This window comes from Podarcis liolepis (genome assembly GCF_965112155.1).
Source record: "Podarcis liolepis genome assembly, chromosome: 16".
Lineage (NCBI taxonomy): Eukaryota > Metazoa > Chordata > Lepidosauria > Squamata > Lacertidae > Podarcis > Podarcis liolepis.
Genome location: NC_139567.1, coordinates 3805429 through 3826812, shown reverse-complemented (window position 1 = coordinate 3826812; position 21384 = coordinate 3805429). Strand labels below are relative to the sequence as shown.

Below are 21384 nucleotides of genomic sequence, written 5' to 3'. Positions count from 1 at the left end.
GGGAAGACGGGGGAAAAATTCAGAATGAGTGGCGTGGATTGGTGGGTGGGCGTGCCAGTTGGAGAAGTGCTGCTTCCGGGTTTGTCGCTCGGCTGGCAAGAAGTCCCGGGCGCGGCTTCAGGCGCCTCAGTCCCTCCGGGGTGGGGGAGGCGATGAAGAGAGTCACCCTGTTTGTCAATGGCAGCCCCAGGAATGGGAAGGTGAGTGAGGCGTTTTGGTGAGAAGGGGCTTGAATCATGAGGAGATTTACTTTAATTTCCACCATCCCAGTCAGGATACAAAGCAGGGCAAGAGGCACGTAAAGCGACAGAGCCAAGTCTCTGCTCCCAAGCAGCTTACAATCGGAAACAGGCAGTGAAGGGGCTAGATCTCAAGGTCTGATGAGAGGTTTACGGGTTTGGGGTCCCCTCCCCCTTTTCCCCACTGTCCTATACCAGTTTACCTAGGAGTAAACCCCATTGGGACTCACTTCTATGTAGACTTTCAATTTTAGTCATCTGATTTATATGGCATCCTTTAGAAACGTTTCTAGGGCGAATTTACCCCCCGCCCCAAGATAATATACACAGATTAAAGTTATACTGAACAGCAGCATTTATTTATTAAAAAATAATAGAGTTCACCGAGCAGGTAGATTCCAGCAGTGGAGTGCCGCTTCTGAGAAGACATCTTGGTGATCCTCTTTCTTAGAATGTCACACGCAATAAGTACTGTAAATCCTTTTTATAAAAAAAGTTAAGGAATTTATGCCCTGCCTATTTAACTATAAAAGCCTTAAAGCAAGAAGACTCACCATATATATTTACTGATTAAAATGAAATTAATCATGTAATTATATTCAATAAAATCAATCACTCAAGATTGATCAGCTTGGAAAACTGGCAACAACTCTGTTTGACCCAAATATTTAAAATGAGTATTTGTTTAAGCAAGGCACATATGTATTAACATGTAACTTTATTTTATAGTGTATATTTTTAAAACTCTGAACCTTATTTTGAAAAGAATTATGCTAACTTGTTCTTGACATTTGATTTTATTGATAATATACACATAAATATATAATATACACATACACAAATTTATGTAAATTGTTTTGAGAATTTTATTATTTAAGGGATATCCAAATAAAATAAATGCAATAAATATATGTGGGGGAGACAAAGGAAAGAGTGAGTGGGTGGGTAGGAAGTAGATAATAATTACTGTGGAAAAACAAGCTGGCAGAACGGATTAGACTTTGCTGGGTTGTGGAAAGAGAGCAATAACATTACCAGGTGAAAGTGCCGAGGGAAGCTGTTGGATTTGAGACTAATAAAAGCCCTGCTGGATCAGACCAAAGGCCTGTCTAGTCCAGCATCCTGTTTTGCACAGTGGCCACACAGATGTGTAGCAACCCCCACCAGCACCTGGAATAGAGGGATCACCCAAAGTTGCTGAGCTTCTTTTGGGAGATAGCCCTGCAGCCCCCCTCCCATGTTTCCAGGTGTACCCTCTCACATCTCTGCCTGCAAAGGCTTGCACAGCTGTTTGTTGCAGCAGCCCTGGCTACAAGCACCTGCCTTTGGGGGCAGCTCAGAGACCAGGGATGGCAGCAGCAGCTGACCGGAGGACTCTCAAGGAGAGGAGGCTGAGGAAACACTCCACAAAGGAGGGTGTTCAAAAATGGGTGAGAGGCTGCCAGCTCTGCAGGCAAGGGGTGCCACAGAAAGAACATAGGTGGTTGAAAACTTCTACCCTAAAGCAAAAAGGTTTCACCTGGTACCTAAGAGTGAGTCAGAAATTAACAAAAGCTTAATATATAATAATTTATTATTTAGACCCCCCCCCCCTATCTGGCTGGGTTTCCCCAACCACTCTGGGCGGCTCCCAACAGAATATTAAAAACATGATAAAACATCAAACATTAAAAACTTCCCTAAACAGGGCTTCCTTCAGTAGTGATTCTGGGTGGAGGGCAGGGATTTCTGCCTTACCCCCAAGTATGGTGATGGGTTGCAAGTTGTGTCCAAAACAAAAGGTTGAGTAGCTTATTGCCCATCATAATTAAAAATAATAACATGACATCCTTCCACTAATTACCGCTATCCTTTCTGAACTGGGTGTATGCAAACAGCTGAATTTTCCAGTTTTCTTTTTTTCATGTTCGTAAATTTCACTCGGAGGTTTGTTTGTCTCTGAGACCTCTTCTATTAAAACAGTCCTTGATAACTGTACATGTAAATTGGTTCTGAAGATATAGCCATTAGCTGTATACATAGCTGTTAAAAGCTCTAGGTGGCTTTGGAATTGAGTGAAATATAGGTAAACATGGCATTCCAAAAATGGTTTTATTTATTGCCTTTGGAAATACTGAACAAGTTTAGAGATGGAGCAGATGAGTCATACAGGGTGGGAAATTGTTATTTGAAGTAGTTGTCTGTGAAACTAGTAAAACCAGTAAAAATGGATCTTGATTGTGTCTCATGGTTTGTAAGGGGAGAGCTAAACCACAAGTCACAGTTAAGATGGCATGCTCAGCCAAACCTTGACTTAGCTAAGCATGGCTTGGCAGTAGAAAGGAGCAGGGGGAGCAAAGCAGCTGTGAGCTTTTCTCTGAGCCCACTTGCTTGCATGGTCTGGCAAAGGCATCGTTTGACTGACCATGTCATGTGAATCAGATCAGTCAGTTTTGAAGTTGTAACTTTTTTTGCAGGCAACTATACCCAAGAAAATCACATGCATAAAACTCTTGCTCTCTTAGTAAGCTAAAATTAGTATGCAGTGCCTTCATTCTTTTTGTTTAATGTTTTTAATACTGTATAAGGAAGTGTACACTATTGAGTTGTATCTGGAAACATTTACAAATGTCTTCCTAAAAAAGCTCAGTTTGTCCTGGCTTTTACTTTTTGAAATAATGTCAGTACTATAATACAAAGCGGACTTTGTTATTGTTGTTTTGTCTTAAGTAGTGCAGAAAGTTTGGCTATTGAGCAGAGGCTCAGGTGACTTTTGACATGTTAAAACCTACAATGGCACACACTGTTTTGTTGACTAAACTGAAGACAATCATGGAAAACCTGGTCTATTTTAGGGTTTTGGGTGGGAAAGTCTAAAAAGCTTTCTAATTCAAAATTTTCCAGAAAAGCTGCTTTGCTGCCTTTCATTTACAGTACTGGCCATCATACATCCACAGAGGGACAGAGTAGAAATAGCAGCATTAAGCATAAATTTAGCAGGTGCTCTTCCTGTTGCTGTTTTTGCTCATAATCAACAACAGGCAGCCGAGCTCTGATTAGGAACAAGTACAGGAACCATAAATAACAAACTGTGTGTGTTTGGGGCAAAGCATCTTTCCCCCCTTTTCATTCACCGGAACCCCATGCACCTGTAGCTTGTGTTTTGTGAAGCTGCTGACTATTCAAGATCTTGTTTGAGTTATGAATCTGTGTTTTAGCTGAATGAAAACACATGACAGCTGCATTTGAAGGTGCCATAATTCAAATGATGGTGAGGTTTCTGGCATTTCCCCATCTATGTCTGCTATTCAGGTTGGACAGGGAATTTAGGTTCATAAAACAAAAGTGGGGGCCCTAAAACATTAACCACTGTTGGGCTAAATACTCACCTTCTCTTTTTATAGGTTGTGGCTGTTTATGGGACCCTGTCTGATTTGCTGTCTGTAGCCAGTAATAAGCTTGGAATAAAAGCAACCAGTGTGTACAATGGGAGAGGTGGGCTCATTGACGACATTGCTTTGATAAGGTAAGTTGGGCGTGGATTTGATGTTCACATGATTGGAACTTTCTTGCAGAAACTAAAAGGAACCAACAGCTGCTTGGAGGGAAGGGGGTGACTGTCAACTGTCTGTTAGGATACAATGACCTCATTGCACTGGAATGTGCTATTGCTTTCTGACCTTTCAAAAGTGGGGTAGCTGCTCATGAGGACCAGTTCAAAACTGCTGGCCAAACTACACCTTGGTTTGGGGGAGCATGTTGTGGATTCCCTCCTTTTCCCTCCTCCATTTCCCGGTTTGGAGGAACCAGAGTTTGTCATAAAGAACACAATCTGCCTGTATACCAGAAATAAAAATCCATTTTAAAACAGTTTTCAGTTCTAGTAGGGTGGTGAGCCAGGGTTTGTAGTAATCATAGTTTGCCTGATTCAGAGATTATTGTGGACTCTGATTCAGCGTTCGAAATTACCAGGCACTAAGTGCATTTTGCAACTGGATGGAGCTGTGCACTTAGCACCTCCACTTGCCTGGCTGCAGTCAGCTGGTCTGCTGGGCACCGCGGCAGCAAAAGACACCAGGTGATTCACCCAGCAGCAACTGTCTCTATCTCTATATACAATTATTAATATTGGCTGTTAGACAAATCACCTGGTCTGCGGAGTAGTGTGGCAGCAAAAAAAAAAAAAAAAAAAGGCACACAGACATTTTTTGGCTCCCACTACCCAGGAGCACATGGCTCCTTGCTTTCTAACACTGCTCTGATATACTTATTAGCTTAAATAGTTATTGTTATGTATTGGTTTTGTCTGATGCCTTCAGAGGCTGGAATTAATTTGTTGGGAAATAGACCTCAAACAAATTCTCATTCAGATTTTCTTGCAAAATCTAACTTGAACTTTCTCCAGTGCCCTCAATTGTGAGTGTTGTTGCATTTTTTGGTGACTGGGTCAAAATGAGGTGTACAAGTATTGGATTGCAAAATTGAACACTTAAGTGTTTACTGAAAGTTAACTTTTAGAAAATACATTCTGCTATCAGTTTTTGAAGACAATTGAAACAACTGTTCCAAATTTGGCATTAACAAAATATTACTCTGCTCATAGAGTAATTGTGGCTTGTATTGCACCAGTGACTAAGACGTGGCTGGGTGTGCCCAAATAACTTTTCCTGTGAGCCCAGAAAGCCTTCCTTGTTTGTGGGAAGTAGTTACTTCAGACACACATGCAAAGGAGAGGGAAGAGCTTAACATACTTGAGGGTGGGATCAGAAGGGGATGCTAGGTTTCTAAGAGAGGGTCTACACATTCAGAAGAGCATCATGGTGCAACCCCCCCCTAGGACAGTGCCTGAATGCAGGTAGGAAATAGCATGCCCAAATGCTCTCTTGCATCCCTGGTAGGTTAGCTCATGTGCACAGTGAGTTTTTGATGGAACGCATTCAGACATGCAGTCCTCTGCCTGCATTCTGTAGTAACACAGTCTTAAAAGGGCTTAACCAAATTATTCATTATTTCCTTTATTTCATAAAATTTATATACCATTTGATTGTAGAAAACCTCAAAGAGTTTACAAAAAATTATTATTACATAAATTTATCTCTAAAATATTTACAACCATACTTTAAAGCATGCATAATTTAAAACATGATGGTGGTTGTTTTCCACCCTCAATTATTTACTGCCTCCCTGGCACCCAGCCAATTATCCTGGAACAGTTCCTTAGCTTTTAATGCCCCTTAGTTTAAATTTAAAACCTTGGAGATTGAAGTTATGCTTCTGGTTACTATTGCCCTAAACCGAGTTATTTACCGTCTACTTGCACATGGAAACATTTGGCTCTCTTTCTCTCTTCCCATTTCAGGGATGATGATGTCCTCTTTGTATGTGAAGGGGAACCGTTCATTGGTAAGAATCCAGAATTTTGCTCTGTTGCTTTTTGTCTTGTGTAATGGACAAGTTCACGACGGCACTAAAAGTGTTCATGTACATTCCGTGCTTACAGATCCCCAGAATGATGTAAACCCTCCTGAAGCATTAACAGGCTCTCACTCAGACTGGATAACTCTCAATGTTGGAGGGCGGTACTTCACAACTACCCGGTAAGAGCCTGTCACTTTGTTGCCACAAGGTTATTTATATTTGCAATACAGTGGTGCCCCGCAAGAAGAATGCCTCGCAAGACAAAAAACTCGCTAGACAAAAGGTTTTTCCGTTCGCGATTTGCCTCGCAAGACGAATTTCCCCTATGGGCTTGCTTCGCAAGACGAAAACGTCTCGCGACTTTTTTTTCTTTGACTAAAAACAAAGACATGTTTTGTTTATAAAGTTAATTTATTTTCCCTTAAATTTTTGAACTGCTCTTTACAGTATGTGTGACTTTAAAGAGCAGTTAATAAACTGTTGTTGTACCAAATTTGGCTTTGTTTGGACTTTTTTTGACCATAGGAACGCATTAATTGATTTTCAATGCATTCCTATGGGATTTCGTGCTTCGCAAGACGAAAAATTCGCTAGACAACAAAAATTGCGGAACGAATTAATTTCGTCTTGCGGGGCACCACTGTACGCTGCAACGAACTCACTGAGTCAGCAGACAAAATCATTACCAACATTGCAGAAAATTACTCCATCCCACTAAAACACCGGCTCCAAATTCTAGGCAGCACCTCTCCGCTCCAACATTCTACAGTCGAATGCCATTTTAAAGTAAATAAATTGTGCTTGTTGGTTTTCTAAATGATGATTTTGCTATTGGAGCAAAGGGAAGGAACGGCATAGGAAAAATAAGAAGGCCATTGGTTCATCTACCTCACGGTTGTCTGCACGGACCGGCAATGGCTCTCCAGGGCTTCAGCCCTCCCTGGGGATGTGGGGAATTGAATCTGCGGCACATGATGTGCAAAGCATGAGCTCATCCACTGAGCTCTGGCCCTCTTCCACAAGGTTTACAGTTAAAAGTACCAAAGACAGAGGGAAATATCTTCAAAGCAAAACAAAAACCTACGCAAAACCTGAACATCATTCTAAAAATCAAAGCCTTGAACTTATTTGTTAATACTTCTCCTTTTTTCCCCTAGGACCACATTAGTTAGTAAAGAACCTGATAGCATGCTGGCTCGCATGTTTAAAGATAAAGGTCAGTATGGACTAAAATTATTCTAAGTCAAACCCCCCCCCCCCCATTTTTAACGCTTTGTTATGGGAGCCTCTCTCAAAGCAGACATATAGTTTATCGAAAGGTGCACTACATAGCTTCATTGGCAGCTGCCCCATTGTATGACAAGTTGGCTGTTTCTGCAAGCAAATAAGCTTTGTGTCTTGTTGGATTATTGTTCATGTTGTGTGATTCTCCATTTTTGCTTCTTCCCTGTATTAGTGAGAAGAAGAACCTAAGAAGCCAGATTCAAGCCTGGCTTCCTCTAACAAATGAACTTGAATTTTTTCCCTGTACAGCAAGAGAAAAAGATGCCTAATTAATCAGTCTTACAATACAGAGGAATAATCAGGATTGCAATCTTAATTATGCTTTAAATCACCGGCTTGAATTCAGGTTGGCAAGACAAAGGTTAATTGCCCCCCTTGAGTCATTGTGACATCAATTGATTGACAAGTGGGCAGTCCCACCCACCCTTCAAAAATGGCCCACCGGGGCTGTGGGAACTCAGGATCCGGCCCACCAGGTGGATTCTGTTTCACACCCCTGTACTGTAGGAAAGCTCAGAGCAGTATTTGAAGTTAGCCCAGGCGACAGGTAGATGGCCTTCGTGGTAGTGGCACCCTCCCTGTGGAACCCTCCCTTCAGATGTCAAGGAGATAAACAACTATCTGACTTAGAAGACATCTGAAGGCAGTCCTGTCTTAGGAAAGTTTTTAAGGACTGATGTTTTTACTATGTTGCTAGATATGTTGTATGTTTCCCCAGCCAGATGGGTGGGGATTTATTTATTTATTTAGCAACTGGTGCAGGTCCCATTGTGACCCTGTGGAGAGCTCTGGATGCTAGGTTGGCAACTGAGGAAAGCAGAATGTCATTTAGAGAAGTGTCTGAAATATTTTCCTTGAAGCTTGAATTAGTTTTATTCTGGATTGTTTTATTTGATGTTTTAGTGTGTTGTAAATCATGTTGTGATTTTTTCTTTAAAATATAAAGTGGTATAGAAATGGAATTATTATTATTATTATTATTAATAATAATAATAATAACAACAACAACAATAATAATATCACATCGGGCAAGGGGGAATGGCGCCTAGACATTCCATTGTGGCAACCATAGCCCAGGTTTATATAGCTGAGTTTCTAACACGGGGTCAGAGACTTCTCTGGAACCCTTAGTCCAGAATTTGAACTCTGGTCTAGCTGAAAGGCCATGACTGTAATCTGTATCTCACCAATTCTCTTTTAAGTAGGATGGAACTGTTAGAACAGCCCCTGTACTTTGTCTTTGGCTTGCTTTTTCCTTAAAACATTTTGAGTTGAAACTCTTAAGAGGACTTTTGAAAATTGTTCCCTCTCCCAAGCTGTCTGTTTCTAAATAACTTCCTTGAGCTAGTGCACAACTGGGTTATTACAATAATAAATCTGATTTTTGAAGGCTTTCTCTTTTTGTGCACTGAATTTTTGTGTGATACTTCCTGTTGGAAACAGATGCCTGGGGGAATAAGCGAGATCACCGGGGAGCCTTCCTAGTCGACCGTAGTCCTGAGTACTTTGAACCAATTTTGAACTTTTTGCGTCATGGACAGCTTATTGTAAATGAAGGCATTAATTTGTTAGGTATGTATTATTGGGGTACCAGTCATGTTATCATTTTGTTGTTGTTTGCTGCCGAACTCTTGTTCTTAGATGAGCCTAAAGGGGCTTTTGGATGGTGCTGTCAAAAAACTAATTGTTGCTTAGTTTGGTTTTCCTTAGCAGGGGTGGGGAGGAGCGCATCCTGCAGACTTAAGAGCCAAACCTGTATAGGATGCAGAAGATTGATTATTGAAGTATTAAAACAAAATGGAACTAAAATAAATTGCAGCTGAGAGAGGTGAACTCTAGCTTGGGACATATCCAGCTAAGATCTACTCAGAGGAGATCCATTGAAATTAGTAGACCAAAGTTAGCTGTGTCTACCTATTGTTAGTGGGTCTACTCTGTGTAGGACTAGCATATTAGAATTTGAACATCCTGCCACTGAGGGAAGGGTTGCTTATCCTCTTTTCCCCTCGCACTGTTTTCACACTCCAAATGCCACTCCTGAAGCTGTTAAATCATTTGGGTGAGAGTGTGGAGGTCTCTTTCCCAGTGGTCTCCTGGCAACTTTGGAGGAGAAAAGGAAGAAAGCCAATCTTCTTTCTTTTTTGAAGGAAAATAATGATAGGAAAAAGGGGTCAAGTCTTCTTCCCTGACCTAATTCAGGGCCACTTTGGGTAATTCTTAGCTTTAAAAAAGAAGAAACATGTCAGAATATATTATCGTAGAGCTCACACTTTACATCCTAGCTCTTAATTGATTGGAACTAGAGAAACTATTAACTAACACAGAATACATTCTCAGTATAGCATGTCAAAACTCCCCTTGGCTCATGTGGAACAAATACTTCACCCTAAATATATTGGTTGCTGTCAGCTTATTAAAGGCTGGAATAATCGTCATTTTATTAATCAGAAGTGTGTGAGAGTAATTTGGGGACATTGCATCCTGTGCTCTTAAATTTTATTCTCCTCTTTGCATCCCCCATGGAAAAAACAGTACTTGTTTTGGAAGCATACACTTCCGAAATTGGATAACCATGGGGCCCTTTTGGCTGGAAATATAATTCTCCTTTCCTCCATCCCCAATTACATCCAATATAAGATGTGTATGAACGACAGTTTTATTGGTGTGTGCTGCTCATAGGAGAGAGTTTACAACTTTTAAGCAACCTCGTTCTCTTCCCAAGAGAAGAGGTAACCTCAACCGGTATGAAGCTGAAACACGCAGTCTGAGTTGCTGCACTCACAGGACTGGACTTGGCCCTGTGCACATGTAATAGTCCAGTGCTTTGGCTGCAGAGAGACCTGAGTTCAAATCCTCCCCCAGCCATGAAGCTATTCTGTGCCATTATGAGCTCAACAGAAGAAAGGGGGATAGAATTGTGTATAATAATAATATAATAATAATAATGTTGATCTAATCAGGATTTCACCTAATCACAGTTAATGAACCTTTGCAGGATTTTGTGTGCTCTCTCTCTCTCTCTCTCTCTCTCTCTCACTCACTCACTCACACCCCTCTGCTGCCCAGGTTTAACCCCCTTATAATTTCAGTTAGTACTGATTAGAAATACTGTAGGGTTTTGGTTGTTTCTTTACATTTTACTACTTATGACACTTCTTTTAAGAGTAATAGTTAAAATAACAATTTAAAAACACCTGCCCCACACCAATGGTGGTGGGTATGGGTGTTGTTTAAGTTAATGCTAACCATGGTGTGTTGTTGACCAGTTTTGAAACTGTCTTCAAACCCATATTTCAAGTCCTGTTTAACTGCAACTATGGTTAATGCTCATAATGGTTAAAATGGATAGAAACATCTTCCCACTGGTGCAAGGGTTCCGTTACTGGATGCTGTGCAGCGTGCATGTTAGCGGGAGCCCATTTGCTGATCAAGTGGGGAGTTGCTTGTACTGACATAAGCTAGTTAGAGATTAGATTCCGTTCGACTTCCGAGGTACTGCATAGATTGCCTTGAGACATATACAGTGGTACTTCTGGTTACATACACTTCAGATTACAGACTCTGCTAAAACAAAAATATTACCTTGGGTTAAGAACTTTGCTTCACTTTGGGGAAGAAGAATTTGTGTGCAATCTTGTGACTGGCTCCTGCAACCCTGTTTAAGGGAACAGGATGCTGAGCATGTCTGAAACGACATGGTATGTCATTTCTGTGCAGCTTTTCACCATTGTTTTTTTAGCTGTTTTTATTATACAACCTTGGTTGTTGAACGCCTTGGTACTCATATGTTTTGGCTCCCGAAACGGCATGAACTTGGAAGTGAGCTGTAATAGTAATAGGGGTTGCTTGTGCGTAAGTTGCCGCCACTCCTGGCTAGGTTGCCTGGTTAAACCTTTCTGTCTGGTCAGCCCTTTACTTCATGACTGTTTCAGTCGCTAGCAGAATCCGTCAGTGGGCGTTTCTTAAACCTTTTCCAGCATAAAAGCTGTTTGACGCCAAGTCTCCTCCTACTCTCCCTGCGCGGAAGTCTTCTGCGCAGGGAGGGTGTGGGTAGTGGCGGACCCGTGCTCTCCCCGCTGGTGTCCAGCGAGGAGTCCTGGAGCCCTCTCGCCGATTCCCCCATCTGCCCCCCTTTATCCCTGGTGTTGCGCTGATTTCCTTCCCCAGCTGATGAGCTGCCTCTTTCCCTGCTGGGTCCTTCTCCAGCATCACTTGGGAGCCTTCCCTCCGCCTCTGGCTCCGATGTCAGTTCCCTGACATGAGCGTTCTGGTTTGCAACCGTTCTTTATAAGCCGAATGTTCAGTGAGGCTTTCACAGCTTCCGATTGGCTGCAGGAAGGTCCTGCAGCCAATCAGAAGCCACACCTTGGTTTCCGAATATTTTGGAAGTCGGACGGACTTCCGGAGCGGATTCCGTTCGACTTCTGAGGTACTGCATAGATTGCCTGGAGACATATACAGTGGTACCTCGGGTTACATACGCTTCAGATTACAGACTCCGCTAACCCAGAAATATTACCTTGGGTTAAGAACTTTGCTTCAGGATGAGAATAGAAATTGGGCAGCGGCAGCAGGAAGCCCTATTAGCTAAAGTGGTGCTTCAGGTTAAGAACGGACCTCCAGAACGAATTAAGTTCTTAACCTGAGGTACCACTGTATGTGGGAGGTAATTAATTAAGAATAATGATAATTGTAATTTATAGCAAGGATACATTCATGTTCTTTTCTCTTGTGCTAGGGGTCTTAGAAGAAGCCAGGTTTTTTGGGGTTGACTCACTGATTGAACACCTAGAAGCAGCTATTAAGGTAATTACAGTTTTTGCAACCACCTCATTTTCTTGCCCAATAAAAATGTCAGTGATATTGGGTTGAAATTTCTATTCATGTCTACTCAGAAGCAAGCGTTATAAAGGCTGGAAATTAACTGGAGCACATCTCACTGAGAACAACAGAAATTCTGGGTAGACACATAGGATTGCATTGTAAGGAGGGTTTCTACCCTTCTACACTCAGATAATTTGCTTATTAGAACAATGTTGAAATAACTATGTAGTATGTTAGATTAATATGGGCATTTTTTAATTATTATTTTTGCTCTTGGATTACAAAACATGTAAAAATAAATGTGCTAAATCACAATCCATATGCATCAGAAATTTTCTCCCAGTTCAGAATTTTTCCAAAATCCCAACATCACTGAAAACTTAACTAGTAGTTGAATGTCATTTCTTGCTGCTCTTCTTCTTTCCCTACAGAATTCACAACCAGCTGAAGATCATTCGCCAATCTCCCGAAAGGAATTTGTTAGGTTCCTACTTGCGACTTCAACCAAATCTGAGCTACGCTGTCAGGTATCAAGAACAAAGATTGTTCTTTGTTAGTTAGGGTTATTCTATAGGTTATCATATAACTCTTAAGGCAAAGTGGGGGATCTGTTTCAGCCTGAAGGTCAGGGCCAGAACTGGCCTATCCTTTGTGGGACATTTCAGGCCAATGGGCAGAGCCCACCCACCGGTCAAGTTTCAAGCTGCTAGGTGGCGCAGGAAGCTTTTGATGTGGAGCAGAATTTAAAAATGTGTCCCCATGTTTCTATTTGAGATGGTATAAGAGCCTGCTGGATGGCGCCTCTAGTCCAGCCTCCTGTTCTGGCAGTGGCCAACCAGGTGGCTCTGGAAAGCCCTGAGTGAAATAGCACTCACTCACTTTGGATTCCCAGCAGCTGACATTCAGAGGCATATTGCTTTTGACAGTGGATCTAGAAGAAAGCCGTCATGAGCAATAGCCTCCATGAATTTTACATTCTTTTGCTTCATTTTTGGACATTTCATGCCGGTAGAAAGACTGGCACAGGTAGGAGTGGGCTGTGCAAGAATCCCTCTGTAAGAAATGCTAGTTTTTTAATTGAAGGAATTCTTTTGCATTTTTACATGGGGAGCATTACAAATGGTGTTCCATCATCCACAGTTTAATGTGGTATGGTCTACTCTCCAACCACATTCTACTGAATGTGTAAATGAAGGCTGTGACTACTACCTACTGTTCCAGTAACTTAATGAAACAAAAATAAATCATGATCCAGCCATATCCCACAATGAATTGGAATAATTTGATCTTTTACCAATGAAAATCCCTCTATAGAAAACCCCCCATCTTTCTACAAAGCAGATAATTTGTCTGTTCTCTTGATCAGTATAATGCCAATACAGTCAACAATTAGACAGAGTTGATTAATTCATGTTCAGTGATGCTCTTTTTTGTTCATGGCCATGCAACAGCCAGTATTGTTAACCGGGTAGTTCCAAAATTAAATCCCATCTCATCCCCACACACTGTCTGTGGCTTAAGGCTCTGGACACGTTTCTTAGTGCCAGTGCTGCATCTACAGTGTGGGGGTACCACCATCCTCCCCAATGGGCTTCGTTGTAAGGGATTCTTGAGATCGTGTAGGCAAAATTTGTTGAGTGCTCTGAAGTGCTATACAGGCAGCAAGTCTTTCCCCCCTCCCTTCTCCCAATTTTTCAGGGTTTAAATTTCAGCGGGGCAGATCTCTCTCGTTTAGATCTCCGATATATCAACTTCAAGATGGCCAACTTGAGCCGATGCAACCTGGCCCATGCCAACCTGTGCTGTGCAAACCTTGAACGAGCAGATCTCTCTGGATCAGTTCTAGATGTGAGTGTTGTTTGGAGTGGGGCTAAAAACCAGCATACATTTGTCTCTAGAACAAAGTTGGGTACATTTATGCAGCTGGCCTGATTAACTGAATAAGGTTTCTTTAATAGCATGACAACATTGCCCTGAGTCCAGGAGTGGCGGACCTCAGGCCTGGAGGCCAAATACAACCCTCCAGTCCTTCCTAGCAAGCCCTTGGGACTCCTGCAGGCCACACTCCCTTCCCAGCCACACCCCTTGCCCAGTACTTCGTCCTATTTGCATGGCAAGAATGTGTCCTTGAGCTCTGATAATGCCTCTTGCCTGCCTGGAGGATAGAGAGGGATGCATGAGTATGTATGGAAACTGGCCTAAGGATAACAGCTGCATTAGTTTTCCTGAAACCCTGGAGAGCTGTTGCCAGTCAGTATAGACCATAATGAGCTAGATGAACCAGTGGCCTGGCTTGGTATAAGGGCAGTTTCCTAATTCCCTAATTTCCCATCCTATACATTCGTCAATACCTCTCTCCACCACCTGGGTTCACCTGCAAAATACACAAGAGGCAGCGGAGCTGGAATAGAAGTGTCCTTGAACCATTGCTTGAAGAGAATTGCAGGGATTTTTACCCATCCACTGGGACAGGACCAAAACCAGTGCTTTTGGAATACTGGAGGGTAGATGTAGGAAAGATAAGAGCATTGTGACAATTAAATAGGCTACCAGTGGGGACTGTGGAATTCCCATAAGCAAAGGCTGGTCAGGCATGTCTCAAACATAGAATATTCACATCTGGACCAGTTAATACGTTGCACATCTTCTGACTCTGATTCATTTTAGCTCTCCCTCTCTCTCTCCATCAGTGTGCCAACCTCCAAGGAGTAAAGATGCTTTGTTCTAATGCAGAAGGAGCATCCCTGAAAGGGTGCAATTTTGAGGACCCCTCTGGCCTTAAAGCTAACCTAGAAGGTAAAAACAAAAACTTGGTGCTGTTCTGCTTTTATATGACACATGCTGTAGTGACAGGGAAATTCTGAAATAGCTTGGAGGATTACAGGCATCTCCCCACTTATGTTACATTCAGATGCCCTGCAGGCATAAGTGAAATTGCATAATCTGGGGAGCATTCTTTAAATGCCCTCTCTGACACTCTCTCTTCAATTCATACAAAAAAGACTGTATCCAAGAGTATCCACAACTAGAATTGAAGCTCTGGGGCCGGCAGGAGGCTGGAGGACGCATGGGAAAGTGGCTGTGGATGCTGCTGCCCTACTCTGCAAATCAGCTGTTAGGCGGGGAGGCTGAGCAGTGTAAACAAATCACCACTGTGCCTCTGGCCTCTTTGGGGCTTCCTCCACCCTCTTTGGGCTACAGGGAATGTCTCCTCATGAGCTACAAGGACTCAGCTCTCCTGCCATTTCCAGGTTGAATTGTATTATTTAAATATTTCCCAGCTCCATGAGTTCTTGCAGCCACACACAAGTAATTTGTGTGTAAGTGTGGGGGGACGGGACACCTGTACTAAAGCCAAAATGAGCTCATCTGCTGAACTTACAGTCTCCATATTACTCTTGGATAATTCTGAAGATGGATTGCTTCATAAGTGTGTTGGTTTGGAGTGGGGAGGCATAGACGATGGCACCTCCATATCAGGCAGCTGACGATGGGAAAGAGCCTTGCCTGAGACCTTTGACTGCATTTCATTAAGAAAGCAGAGCATCAAGCTGCAGAACTAGGGTGGTTGTTCTCAATAAGAAGGTCAAGAGCAGGCGATGGCAATGAACTCATTCACATTTTTAAATTGGACTTAAAATGTTATTTCCTACTTCAGGTGCTAACTTGAAAGGAGTTGATATGGAAGGTAGTCAGATGACTGGAATAAATCTGAGAGTTGCAACTTTGAAAAATGCAAAGCTAAAGAACTGCAACCTGAGAGGAGCAACTCTTGCAGGAACTGACTTGGAGGTAAGTTACATTTTCAGCTTTTGATCAACAGCTGAGCATTTACAGGGTTTCTGTTAACACTTTTCACAAATCTCAGGTGACTTTTCATTTAAAAGGGTCTTTGGTTCTCAATGCTACTGAATACATTTTTGTATCTTTCCATGGCTAGCTACCTTTTGGTTCGCTGTTGGCTCCAACAGTAAGGTATCGCCTTGCATTTGTAATAAATTATCAAAAGTGTTTGCCCATGAAGGTGACCCAGAAACTACAACTAATCCAGAATGTGGCAGCTAGACTGGTGACTGGGAACGGTCGACGGGACCATATAACACCGGTCCTGAAAAGCCTTTAAATGGCCTCAGCCCTGCATACCTGAAGGAGCATCTCCACCCCAATTGTTCAGCCCAGACACTGAGGTCCAGTGCTGAGGGCCTTCTGGCGGTTCCTTCACTGTGAGAAGTGAGGTTGCAGGGAACCAGGCAGAGGGCCTTCTTGGCAGTGGCGCCTGCCCTGTGGAACGCTCTCCCTTCAGATGTCAAGGAAATAAACAACTACCTGACTTTTAGAAGACCTCTGAAGGCAAACCCTGTATAGGGAAGTTTTTAAATGTTTACTTTTTTATTATGGTTTTATATAAGTTGGAAGCCACCCAGAGTGGCTGAGGCACAGATAGGTGGGGTGCAATTATTATTATTATTATTATTATTAATTATTATTATATAAAAACACAATTAACAACTAAAAGGAGCATCCTCTTTAATATCAAAATAAACATTGCACATAAAAAGCAGCTACAAAACACAAAGAAAATTCACAAGCGTAGTAAACGAATGTACAAAATATCCTCTGAGCATCAGGAAGTAAAATGCTGCAAATGGAAATCAACTAAGGTGAATAAATTCAACCTAACTTAACAAGATGGAAACTGTTAGCTTTGTGTGTGCGTGTTTTAAACATATAAAAAGAGGAGACTTTAGTTACCAACGTCTCTCTGCCATTTCAGAATTGTGACCTGTCGGGCTGTGACCTGCAAGAAGCCAATCTGAGAGGGTCAAATGTGAAAGGAGCCATCTTTGAAGAGATGCTGACGCCGCTACACATGTCTCAGAGTGTCAGATAGGCTGTCCAGAAGAATGGGAGCTTCTTGCTGCAGATCACCTTCGTTCCACCCTTTATCCTTAATAACGTAGGAGCAACAATTCTTCCATGGCTTTGAGTTTCTCTGTGGTTGACTAAGGAACTGCCCCAGATCACACATATGTGGGAATTTCCCTTTCATAGGCGTAGAAGTAGCTGTTGAACCAAACCAGGAAAGTTGGAGGGCTTTGGAAGCAGAGATGTTGCTGTTTGCTCTGAATACGTTGGCACTTGTGCACCACCTCACTCACTCCAGAATGCATTTTAAGAGATTTGTTAATTTATTAAAGCACAATATATGCAATTTATATTTATTAAATGTCTAGTAGCAGTATGGATCATACACAGTAGCCAAAAAATGAGGTTTTGATTTGTTCATGTTGCATATTAAATAGCCCACTTGCCCCCTTTCAGGTACCACTTTTGTTGTGATCAAATAGGTCATTTTAATCTGTTTAGGTGTTTAGCATAAATAAGACCCAATACACTCCAGGGAAGGTGCAAGTAAACCTCAGACAACCAATGTTGGATTTTCTCTGTAACATTGCTTTATTGATTAACAAACGTGACAAGACAGGGAACATGCACTCAATCATACACACATCCACACTCCCCACTCTACACTGGATTGATCTGACCCAGTAAGAGTCACAGGTGGCAAACGACAGCTGTCAATGCACACAACTTGAGGCTGGAGGGCTTTGATATACACCTTGTTCGTTCATCTGATGCCTGGCAACTCCTGGTGCTTACACAACTCCTTGTCGTTGGCATGTTTTCGGCATCGCACATCCTTGTCCTTGGCAACATCTCGTCCTTGTCCTTGGCATCGTCTCACAACTCTTATCTTATCTGACTGTTTTATAAAGCTGTGCATATACCAAGCCGCCTTGTGCTGTTCCGTTCCCGCACACACTGTTTTTGCCAAAACATCAAGATGTTTTCCACATTCCATTAGCACTTATACAACACGGTTCATGAGCAGTTCACTGACAGTTCAAAGACACTGCATCCATTTTGTGGTGGTGTTCCGCCTTTCAGGCCCACGCAAACTATGCCATTCGCTACACTCTCAAAGTCATCTTTGTAGAACGAGAATGGCTGCTAACTAGAGTATCTATGTGTAAGATAGGCTTCACTCCTATGAGCTCAGATTAATTTATTCAGTGTTTCAAAATAACGAATGATGAAGGGCCATCTTGCCCCCATCCCTTAACTGAGAGTGGTGGGTGTAGCAAGAACTTCCTTCCACGGTGCAGACTCATTCATCAGTCACATTTGGAACCAGCAGCAGGTGAGAGAAGTTGTGTGCTCTGGTCTGAACATCCCCTGCTGCTTATTATAGCACACTTTGAAATTGGATACACTCAGGGTAGAGGCTGTCAGCCCCAGATCCCAGAGGTTTATCCATTAGGAACATAGGAACCTGTTGATAATATGGTAGACCCATTAGTCCATCTATCTCTGTAATGTCTGCATATGTCATATATGATACCAGGTGTGGGGCAGATGGGCGTGGTTTGGAGAAAACTGCTTTGCCATTCAAATTGGGACCAATGCTGGGCTGAATTTTGACCACAGGCCCAGCTGCTCCCCAGAGTTTCAGACAGGGGATTGAACCTGGTACCTTTTGTAGGCAAACCACGTGCTCTGTCACTAGGCTATTACAAATGTAGCTGCTTCAAATGTTATGAAAGATAATTGCATAGTTTGTAAGTTACAGCTGGCTGGGTGTGTCTTGAAACCTGTAACAGGCCAGTATGGTTGCAGACTTCTGCCACTATGATGAATGTACAGTGGTACCTTGGGTTAAGTACTTAATTCGTTCCAGAGGTCCGTTCTTAACCTGAAGCACCACTTTAGCTAATGGGGCCTCCCGCTGCGCGATTTCTGTTCTCATCCTAAAGCAAAGTTCTTAACCCGAGGTACTATTTCTGGGTTAGCGGAGTCTGTAACCTGAAGCGTATGTAACGCGAGGTACCACTGTATCTCATTTCTGTCTGGCCCATTTTTACCTCCTTTCCTGTTAGTTTTTTCCAGGCCAAATAGAAAGTTGGATGGGGAAGCTAAGCCGCCTAATCCCAACTTCCGCTGTTGCTCAGAAGTCTCTTAGCAGGGGCTGATCAGAAACAGTGCAGCCTAAAATACGTCTTGCCAAAGATGCCGCAGAAAAGAGGTCCAGGCATCTGTACAACAAGTAGAGCCTTGGGGTCAGAGTTGCTCCCAGTTGCTCTTTCCCTGTTGTCCATTTCCCAGGAACTTTTCAATGTGTCTGCATCAAGAGATAGAAACAACCATAGCAATGTTCCACTGGAGCAACAAGGTTGTTTTTTGTTTTGTAACGCAGGAATGGTGAGACTCCCAATTTCCATCAGCCCCAGCCAGCATGGCCAGGAGCAATAGGACTCGGGGTCCAGCAAAATCTGGAGGTAAAAGGTTCCTCATCCCTGCTTTGATAAAATGTAGGCACATAATTAGATTTACAATTCCCATCGGCCCCCAGCAGCAACTGAAGTGAGGCACACAGGGTCTTCTTGTTCTCCACTATTGCTCCTAGAGGAGGGGTGGCCATTGCACTGCTCCCCAGATCTTTTGGACTAAAACTCTCATCATCCCTGACCAGTGCCCATGCTGCTGGGCCTAATGGGAGTTGAAATCTGCAACAGTTGGAGGCCAACAGGTTGGCTTTCCCTGTGCTGCAGTTACGTGTTCTGACTGTAACCTATGCAACTATCTAGCTCATTTATGAATGTGGGGAGCTAAGGCATCATCCTTTGTGGGGGACCAAAATAGCTCTGGTTAAACCGGCATGGCAAATGTTGCAGAGCCCTTTCTCCTTCCTCATTGAGCTACCTGGGCTGAGGGAAGTTGTGGTCCAAAATACCTGGAGGACAGCAGGTTGGCAAAGTGTCTTGTACCAAGGAGGACATCATGGACTGTAGGCAGCATGAGTACTGAGCAATTCTTCCCACCAACATGACTTTATCCTAATGAGACTTTGTTCCACTGTAATGACAATGCAAAAGCTTTTTCTCTGTATGTCTTTGTGTTATCTGTACCTACAATTAGTACAGGCACATGTAGAAACTTTCAATACCAAATAAAAGCTGGGTGCCAGCAAAAATGGATACCTCAGATGCTGACTTCTATGCAACTCAAAAGACAGATCTCAAAGGGGTGGATGCTGCCCAAAGAAGGTGGTGATCAACAACATGTATCTCTCTCCTCGGTGACACTAAACAACTGTGCAGACCAGTGTTTGTATAATGAAGACGGCATGGTAGGAAGCCAATTTTACACAGGCTCATTCATTCCGTGTGGGAATGCTTCTGTCCGCCACGTGATACAAATACTCACATATATTCCTATATGCACACTTCTTCACAAGTGAAAATGTCATGCTGTTTTCTGACATGGTGACTGTCGCAGCAGGAAATAGCGTGTCTGAAACACCTGTAATGAATTTTAAGTTAATGTACCCACCCAAGCAAACAGACTCCAAGTGAACTCTAGTTTTAATGGTGAACTGGTTTCATAGATGAGGGTTTGAAGTTTCGCTTTAATGTGATAACTTGAACTTCATGCTGTAAGTGTAATGAAACCTTTGGCCTTCATTTTTGAAATTCATTTCCTTCTGCCGTTCACAAATAAAGTGCAACCACTCTTTGCTGTTTCACACAGTTGCAGTTTCAACTTCAGTAGATTATTTGCTTCTCAATTCCACGCTTAACCAGGGAAATTGGGACCTTCACTCACCTGGATGAGGTATGACAGGTAGAGTGCAAGTACATTGATGTGGGGTTGGGGCACCATGAAATTCTACTGCAGGAACAGGAAGCAATATTCTGTACCGATCTGGATTCTAAATCTAAGAACAGGAGTGGGGAACCTGGGCCCCTGCCCAGATGTTGCTATGCTTCAGTTCCCATCACCCCTAGCCTTGTTGACTGGGGCTGATGGGAGATAGTGCCCATCAACACCTGGAGACACACAAATGATTGAGAATATTGAAGAACACCATGGGTGATTTCAACCAAGTTATTGGCACAGAGGTTGGAGCAGAGCTACTTCATAGAAAGTGATGCTTCTTTCAGGGTGCCAAGCCAAGGACTTCCACATGGTCTTTCAGGTCTGAAGAAATCAATTTAGCTTCTCCCCTCCCACCTTGTATCTTAACATGTTTGTATCAGATAGTAGCAGTAAGACGACGTGCTGGAGAATTCTATTTTCCTAACTGTATAAATGATACTCATTTCGCTGAAGTCCTATTTCTTGAGAAATCACAGCATGGTTCACTTGCATAGAAAAGACCTCCAGTGCTGCAGCTGAGGTGCATCTGGCCTTGTCAGAGTGTGGATCACACACTGCTGTACAGCTGCACCAATAAAGAATATTCAAAGCTTGCAAGACCTGGAGGAAAAGGGGATGCTGAAAATCTGATAGAATCCTTCCAAGAGGTAAGCATGCTTCAGAAATGTGCATTACCGGTTGAAGATAAGGTCAGGTCCTCTGTAACTGTTTTTTTTTTTTTTTTTTTTTTTTTTTTTTTGCACAATTCGTGCAAAATAAACAAGTAAATCAGAATTCTGCACCCCGGTCACAGAAATTCTGCAGCAACAAAAAGCCAATTTCTGCAAGCTAAATAAAGCTATAGGCAGATACACACTTCTATGGGAGTAAATCCTATAGAACTCAGTGGGATTAAGTGTTTATAAGATGTCTACATATAATT

The 21384-nt window shown here is 42.6% G+C and overlaps 1 protein-coding gene across 2 annotated transcripts; it reads left to right on the top strand.

The window, feature by feature from the left end:
* Positions 1 to 56: 56 nt before the first annotated feature.
* On the top strand, positions 57 to 19780 carry KCTD9 (potassium channel tetramerization domain containing 9). Of its 2 annotated transcripts, XM_083480617.1 has the most exons (12): positions 57 to 200; positions 3623 to 3744; positions 5578 to 5621; positions 5719 to 5815; positions 6794 to 6852; positions 8364 to 8492; positions 11659 to 11726; positions 12176 to 12271; positions 13443 to 13592; positions 14435 to 14540; positions 15403 to 15536; positions 16519 to 19780. In XM_083480617.1, the coding sequence occupies exons 1-12, from the start codon at positions 153 to 155 to the stop codon at positions 16633 to 16635; spliced, it is 1170 nt and encodes a 389-aa protein (XP_083336743.1). In that variant the 5' UTR covers positions 57 to 152; the 3' UTR covers positions 16636 to 19780. The 2 variants fall into 2 exon arrangements, with proteins under 2 accessions (XP_083336743.1, XP_083336744.1); XM_083480618.1 differs by lacking the exon at positions 8364 to 8492.
* Positions 19781 to 21384: the final 1604 nt, after the last annotated feature.

Excerpts from the sequence above, each read along its gene's own strand:
- KCTD9 (XM_083480617.1), top strand. The coding sequence starts at position 153 with ATGAAGAGAGTCACCCTGTTTGTCAATGGCAGCCCCAGGAATGGGAAG. Across the intron at positions 5,816-6,793 it reads CGGTACTTCACAACTACCCG|GACCACATTAGTTAGTAAAG; the intron begins GTAAGAGCCTGT and ends TTTTTCCCCTAG. Across the intron at positions 6,853-8,363 it reads TCGCATGTTTAAAGATAAAG|ATGCCTGGGGGAATAAGCGA; the intron begins GTCAGTATGGAC and ends TGTTGGAAACAG.